Raw genomic sequence first — 8,274 nt, 5'->3', positions numbered from 1 at the left:
ACGGCTGAGGCCATATTTGGTTTTGTATTCTTTCTGTTCTGTGTATTTCTGTCAGAGTGGGACGTCTGTGTGTTTTGTGGATCTTTGTCTGTGTCTCAATTTGTTTGTTTCAGGTGTGGTGCTGGAGAGCGTGGCTCCCATTGGTCCCCGGCTAATGGAGGAAGCCTTCAAAAGCACTGCGTGGACCTCTAGCCAGTAGTGAAAGAATTCAGACACAAACCTCACATTTTCCATCAGTAAAGCCCAAAATTACGTATTCTAAAGGGATCAGGTGGTGTTGTACAATAATACTGCATCCAAAAAGAGCATCAGGGAGCAGTATTTCACACCTTCACAGGATTCAAACTTAAAGTCACTTCTGAAGATGGAAAATTAATTCAAAATTTGAGTTCCTGAGATAACAGTTATAGTGTTTACAGTGATAGTCACTTTGTGATTCTGTTTTTCATTTTCAATATTTATTTTTGTCTCGGACGCTTTTTAGCACGTAAAAACTCAATCACACTTTCAGAAATGTCTGCTATCTTGGTATTAAAATTTCTGCTTGTTGAGCATATTATCGGCTGTATTTTTTGTATTCCTAAACTTTAAAGTTTACCAACTGTATATGATTTTTAACCCATTGAAAATGTATGAGGCACTTTCATATTCCTGCAATTAAAAACAATCAGCATGTTCAGGAAATTCATGATTTTAGTTTTAGTAGTTATACTTCATAACAATTTTGAACATTTTTGATATTATTTTAAAAGATTTGACATATTTTTATGATTTTTTTTAATGCAATTCATCATTCTTTTATTTTAGCAATGTGCTAGCTTTTTGGGCTAATTTGGAGTTGAGCTAATATGCTAGCCACATGTTAGCTTTTTTTGTCTAAGTTTGCATCTAATAGGTCTTCTGGGCTAATTCTGAGTTAAGCTAATATTTTAGCAACATGATAATATTTTTGGCTAACTTGGCATCTAATGAGGTTTTCTGGGCTGATTTCAAGTCAAGATAGTATTTTAGCAATGCGCTAGCTTTTTTGGCTAATTTGGCATCTACTGAGGTTTTTTGGAAAATTTGGACTAAAGCTAATATTTTAACGACATTGCTATTTTTTTCTTAAGTTTTCTTCAAATTCTTTGTGCACTTTTTGAAATGTATCCAAGTCTAGTATCAAAACTTTCAGCACGTTCATGAAATTCAGCAATTAAAATAAATTTCTTCATCATCTTCAACCAACAGCTTCAGCATCTTTAGTAACCAAATTCAGCAAAAAGTATTTACATTAGCATTTTTGTAGGTAATGCAACTTTTCTAGTTGTCATTTCTTGCAACCAATAAGATGTCCAGAGTTTTTTTCAGTTGAGTCCTGAGTGGACGACTTGTGTTGATACTTTATGTATTTGTCTCCTGTATTCAATAGACCAGTGTGGAGGTCGTTTCAGATCCATGGAGCTAAAGAAGTGCAAAAAATAGTTGCCGGGAAATGATTGAACTCCTTTCAGTATTTTAGATGATTTATTCAATTACTTTTCCATTTAGCTCTTATTGATTTATGAAACCAGAGCAGCTGAAGGCAGCAGATAAGGTGTGGTATTGATTCATCATACCTGAGATTGAGAGAAAACACTTTGATTATATAAAGCTGCAAAAACTAGTAGTTTTTTCCTTTTTTAGCTGAGGAACGTTGGTTAACGGACAGCACCAAGTGTGAGTTTGATAAACAAGTGTCCCTTTTTGCAAGGAATAAGAAACATAATCAGCACCATTGTTAAATGGATCCATCCGGACTGGAGAAGAACCACCAACAGAACAGCAGATGCTGCCTGTTCAGGAGTGGGACTCACTTTGATACCAACAGTAATCGAAAGAGGAACAAATCTCTAAAAACACATCGCATCCATACAAAACATAATAAAATGTTAAACATATTTAAATTAGTTCATACAAGATAAATGTCTCTGTAAACAAAATTGAAGAAAGCACTTGTGCTCTGTCAAATTCAGACGGAGTCACTTAACTTGAGAGATCTCATCCCCTCAAAAGCTCCACAGGGCCTCTTGGGGTCCAAAGTCTTATCTCTCCGTGCTTTCTGAGGCCCCTCAGACGTCACAGCTCTGTCCCACCTTTAGCTGAAGCACACGGGTCCAACTGTGAAAGCGAACTGGTGCGAGATGTTTGCTCCTCCCATCAGCGCCACGTCTCGTAGAGGAAGGAAGTGGAGGTCCTGGAACTCGTAGACAGACTCCCGAGAACCAGAATCCATCTCCTCTCCGGGCTGACACAGAAAACAAAGAACAAACAGACTTTCTTTAAGTGATCCTCTTGAATTTTGCTTTGTTTTCTAAAATGTAATCTTTTAATTTTATGCTTGTTTTGCTTTTCTAATTGTTGTTCTGATCTTTAAAATGTTTTTGGGTCAAGTGATTTGTTGATGTGATTTGCACTTCAGGGCCACCGTAGTTATGATGGAAGAGTTCTCGTGGTGGCCCCACTTGTGTTTGCCCATATTAGCTTAGGTGGGCGCTCAGTGGGTAGGCTCGCTACGCCATCCAACCGCCAGGTGGACAGCAGCGCTTGCTAGCTCGGTACAGCTGAGATCGCTAGCTTGATACAAGGAGGTCACTACAGAGAAGCTTACTAGTTTGATACAACGGAGCTCGCTAGCATGCTACAGCACAGCTTGCTAGCTTGCTAGAGAGGAGCTTGCTAGCATGCGATGGCGGAGCTTGCTAGCTCACTACAGAAGAGCTTGCTAGCTTGCTTCAGAGGAGATCGCTAACATGCTACAGCATAGCTTGCTAGCTCACTACATGGGAGGTCACTAACTTGATACAGCGGAGCTCGCTAGCCCCATACAAGTAGGTCGCTACAGAGCAGCTTGCTAGTTTGAAACAGTGGAACTCGCTAGCATGCTACACCAAAGCTTGTTAGCTCGCTACACAGGAGGTTGCTAGCTTGCTACAGAGGAGCTTACTAGCATTCAACAGCCGAGTTTGCTAGCTCACTACGTGGGAGGTTGCTAGCTCGATACAGTGGAGCTCGCCAGCTCCATACAAGGGAGGTCGCTACAGAGCAGCTTGCTAGTTTGAAACTGCGGAACTGGCTAGCATGCTACAACGGAGCTTGCTAGCTCCCTGTAGAGGAGCTAGTAAGCTTGCAACACCTACGCTGTCCACTGGGTGGCTGGCTAGCTTAACGATCCCAGCCACTGAGTGTTCACTTAAGCTAATGGTGGCAAACACAGGTGGGGCCACCACGGAAACTGCAGACAAACCCATTCAGGGCCCTCATTTTCCACCACTTTTAAACCACATGGGGCCCACTTGGCCTTGCTGGTTTTGAAGTAGTGAGTAGGGAAGGAATTCAGACACAACCTGTGTTGTGGTTTCTGGAATTTTGTATTGATTTCTACTATATAATGTTTTATTTTATTATTTGTTTTGCCTTTTTAATTGTTACTGTGATCTTTAAAAAGTTCTTGAGTAATTTGTACGTGTGATTTTGCACTTCAGGGCCACCGTACTAATGGAGAAACTAAATATGCAGAGCAGGGAGTAGACTTGGTCTGTTGTCTGCTGTCCACAGAGCCCCATGAAAAAAAGCCGGCTTTCTTCTTTAGCTTGGAGGTTCTCATCTGTGGTGTCCACCACAGAGATCGTAGATTTCCATACAGACACCAACAATCTCAGCTCAGGCCAGACCCCTCAAAATGTGAGGTGGTTTCATCTGAAGGCCCTGTAAAGCAGGCCTGAATGTAGTTAAAAATCTTTATTTTTTCTTCATTTCCTTTAAACTTTCTGGGCTCATGAGACCAATCGGACGCACAATAAAATGCCACAACTTCTTTTCCCCAGAGAACTTTTTCAAACAGCTTTTTGTGTGTTTAAAAAAGAATAAAACAAACATTTAAAGACCGGTCCCACCCCTGCCTCTGATTATCACGTACCACACAGTCTCTCAGAGCTCCGAGGTAGCTTTGCCTTCTTGTATCCGTGAGAAATTTCACGCTTCGTTCTGTTTGGCCTTGTCTATATCCTGGATGACATGAGTAGGTGACCTTCTGTACAGCAGTGATGCTGTGCAACCTCAGGAAACGCATCTGGACCACGCTGGCATCTGGATAGGAGAACTAAGGAGACACAAGCAAATGAAAAGCTACAGCAGAAGTTGAACAAACTTATCAATGAAAAGTAAATGACAAACTGAATAAACGACCTCTTTAACCTCAATATTGATGAAAAATAACTGCGGATTTGAAGTCAGCTCCTCACCTGATAGCCCTGATCCATTTTGCTGAGCCAGTGGAAGGAGTCTCCTTCAGGAAAGCCCTCCATCCAGGCCTTCATGTGGAGCTGAGGCCGAGATTTAAAAAACAAAGTGGAACTGATTAAAAATGAAATGCTCAGAGGTCGACTGTGTTCAAACTGCTGCTAACAGACCCACGGGACAGCATGAGGATGTTCTGACAGCTTCAGTGGTATCCCAAAAACGAAATTAAGTTATTATTTTTGGACTATTTTGTGAATTTTGGTTTCTCTTTAGCTGCCATTCTGCTTTTCCTGTTGGCTTGTTTTTTATATGTATATTTTCCAACAGGCTTTGTGTTAAAATAAAAAAAGTAATGGAGTATTTATGTATATTAAAGAAAATCAACAGACTTAAGGACACAGATTAGATATTTTTATAAGACAGTCCAGTTGAATACTGGATTCTGATTGGCCAAACGTTCTATATCACTGCGCAGCAGGGGAGGGCATATTGATCTGAGTATCAATAGTATCGATTGATGAAATGAATGAAATCAGACAAGAAAGCTCATTTCCAGAAATCAAAATTAAATGTAAAAAAAATAAACAAAAAAGTAAAACAATGAGAACATTTTGAAGGTATTCAGGATATACGCTTTTGAAAAAACGTAAATGTTAAAAATCAATAAAGTCTTTTTTTTGTTTCTCATTGTGTTTTTTTAACATTTTATTTTAATTTCTGATAATTATTTTTGTTTTCATTTAATTTTTTGGAATTGTGTTTTGCTTTCTGGAATTTTTCTTTGTTTTCTATCATTTATTCTTATTATTTGTTGTGATCTTTAAAATGTTTCTACGTTAAGAGATTTCTTGGCGTGATTTGACCTTCAGGGCCACCGTACTATCAGCTTTAATCATGAATAACTGCTCAGTTTTTAACATCTTTCCATCTTCTGTTTCCAGTTGTTGCTGGAGCCTATCCTGGAGGAGTCCGATTTAAACATTTCAACAAAAATGATTTAATTTTTTACTATAAATGTGCCAGTGAATCCATTATCATAGCTGCCTCACCACTAACTGCATGGTACAAAAATCCCTTCCTGCAGGGGTGCGGACTGGATTGTGGCTGATCCAGAGTCATTACGGCTGCATTTGTTCAGCAGGAAATCATCGATCGACATCTTCAATTTCCTGCAGTCACGCTCGCTCATACCTGAGGGTTCTCAGGATGGAGGCAGGTCTCTTTAGACGAAGAGGAGAAGCTGCAGTAGGCCAGCAAGGCGTCGGCTGAGCTGCCCTGGTTGGGGTCGATGTAATACATTCCTGCAGAGCCAAAGGTTAGCGGGAGATTATCAAACCTGCAGGGATCACATCAAACATTACAGGACGACATGACAAGTCTGCTCCATTCAGCACACAAGACAGCAGTGTCACATACCACATAACTCTTCCTTTCTATTTTACACAATCAATCACAATTGAAAACACTGAAAATAAAAAAATATACATTGTCGTACACTTTTGTCTCTGTGTCCTCCAGCTTGTTTAGGTTGTGCAGAAAATGATCAAGCAGAATAAAAGGGAGACATCCAGCTGAAGTCTAGAGCTCAGATGCTTTTAAACAGACGTCCACAAACTCCAAAGTGATAAAACTCCATAAACTGCAGAGTTTGGATACTGAGACAGAATGCATGTCCCTAAATGCCTTTAAAATAAAAGGTTACGGCAAAGCCGTGAATAGATTCAGGTTTTTATCATGAATTTTTTATCCTCTGACCATAATGCTGCTGTCATAAAGCAATAAAAGTACACACACTGTAATGCACACTGCTGGCATCAGGCCGAATGTCCTCAAGCATTTCATTGCAGTAGAGTGATTTCTCTGCGACGCAGAGGGAACAAAGAGCAGAAGTCCAGCTAAGTGAATGAGATACGGCATTTTACCGCTGCTGTACTCGGGGTGGCAGAGCCACAGCTCCAGACAGGTGGTGGCGGGGTGCTCCCGGCTGCCGTCCGGAGGGTCCAGCAGCAGCCGCAGCTCCAGCTGCAGGGAGTCCAGCAGCGTCTGGATCAGGGAGTATTTGGGCATGTCGGACATGTACACCAGTTCCTGGACACGGCACAGAGAAATGTTACAAACAGTAAAAGAACAGAATGAATCAATGCAAACGCTGGTTTAGTTTATAAAGTTTCAATTCATGCAAGTTCCAGAAAAAAAGACCCACATGATCCAGTCTTTACTAGTTTTATGTAGACATGTCAGGTCTGTGCTTTTATTAATAGATGATCAAGCCCGGTTTCTTCCTTTCTGTCGTTCCTGTATCCTAATTTCATTTATTATTATTATTTTTTTCCTAAGATTTGGTTCTGGATCAGTTCTGTTTTGGGAGAATAGAGAGAATCCAAAGGCCCGTTTGAGGGGGTGGTTCTTATCTTTTGTTTGTTCTGGCAGCTTTTTACTCTGTTGGGGTTGTGTTGTGGCAATGTGATGTCAGGTAATGCTATATGGATATAGCATTACCTGTGATAATGCTAGTGTGAATGCTGTAAACTGAATTTGGCTGCTGAAGATGGTAGTGCAGATGGGTGAAGACGCTGAAATAGATGGCTAAAAACTGTTGAAGCTGATAGCTTGCTAAAATATTAGCTAAATTCCAAATTAGCCTACAAGACTGGGAAAATGTCTAATTTAGCCAAACAGCTAGCATGTCGCTGAAACATTATTTAAACTCAAAAATATCCACAAAAAAAAAAAAAAAATGGAACAAAAGCCAAAATAAGCCAAAATAGCTAGCATGTAACTGGAATATTGTCTAAACTCAAAATTTGCCAAAAAGAAACGATGAACAATAGCCTAAATAAGCCAAAATAACTAGCATATAGTTGAAATATTATCTAAACTCAACATTAGCCACCCCCCCCCCCCCCCCAAAATGAATAAAAGCCCAAATTAATGAAAATAGCTAGCATGTAGCTGAAATGTTGTCTAAACTCAAAACTAGCCTAAAAACTGAGCAAACTGCACTGGCTCCCCATCCGTTTCAGAATGCAGTTTAAAATCCTGGTTTTAACTTACAGAGCCTTTAATAACCAAGCACCGGCCTATATAAAGGACCTCGTGCAGCCGTACACTCCCAGCAGGTCCCTCAGGTCATGTGACCAGGGCCTGCTGGTGGTTAAAAGAACTCAGTTAAAAACTAAAGGTGACAGAGCCCCTGCAAAACTGGCTCCATCTCTCTGGAACTCCCTTCCTCTCAGCCTCAGATCTGTAGACTCAACACATCTTTTTAAAACGGACTTTTCTTAATTCTGCTTTTATATTCTGTTTTTATATTCTGTGTTTTACTTTGTGTTTTACTGTGAAGCACTTTGTGATTTTATCTTGAAAGGGGCTAAATAAATAAATAAAGAAGAAGAACAAAAGCTGAAATATTATCTAAACTCAAAATCAGGTCTAAACTAAGACCAATTGTCCAAAAACAAGTCATTCTATTTCTGTGAAACTTTATCTAAGGGTTAAAGTGAGCCAATAATAAATGTAAAAAGAGTTTTGCCTTCAGTTGAGTCAGGGTCATGTTCAGGGACTTTCCTGGAGGACCCGGAACACCAGGTGGACCCTAAAGATAAGATACAAAACATACAGGAACGTGTCATTGAGTGACAGGTATAGTGCTTAAAAATATTCATAAATCAGAAATGCACACAGTCGAGAAGAGTTTAAATTTAGGAAAAGTAGAAATTAACCATGTTTCTGGTGCAAAAATGTGTTTTTGAAGAGGGGACGGGGGATCAACCTTCAACAACTAAAGAGCGTATCAGATCAATTTCTTATTGATTTAGCATGTTGCTAAAATATTTGGTAAACTCAGTCTTTTAAAATTACTTGAAAAATATTAAACATGAATATATTTAAAGGCTTGTTGCAAATCTATTTGAAGTTTGAAGACTGTAGCAGTCTACCCTTTGAAAACAGCTCTGATAACTTGTGCTGAACAGTTGGCCACTCAACTTTCGGTGGAATGTCTTTTTTCAAAGA

General features: G+C 39.7%; 1 protein-coding gene across 1 annotated transcript in view; it reads right to left on the bottom strand.

Annotated features, from left to right (window-relative positions):
- Positions 1-1,487: 1,487 nt before the first annotated feature.
- si:ch211-196i2.1 (collagen alpha-1(I) chain) overlaps positions 1,488-8,274 on the bottom strand; it is a gene marked incomplete in the record, with an annotated part of 126,655 nt that continues 119,868 nt past the window's right edge. Inside the window, 6 exon segments of the mRNA XM_024298772.2 lie at positions 1,488-2,266; positions 3,938-4,120; positions 4,263-4,343; positions 5,452-5,561; positions 6,183-6,348; positions 7,793-7,855. Of these exon segments, the coding sequence (XP_024154540.1) occupies positions 2,117-2,266; positions 3,938-4,120; positions 4,263-4,343; positions 5,452-5,561; positions 6,183-6,348; positions 7,793-7,855 (753 nt within the window).

This window comes from Oryzias melastigma, linkage group LG12 (assembly GCF_002922805.2).
Source record: "Oryzias melastigma strain HK-1 linkage group LG12, ASM292280v2, whole genome shotgun sequence".
In the NCBI taxonomy this organism is placed as follows: Eukaryota; Metazoa; Chordata; class Actinopteri; order Beloniformes; family Adrianichthyidae; genus Oryzias; species Oryzias melastigma.
This window is presented reverse-complemented; position numbering and strand designations above follow the sequence as displayed.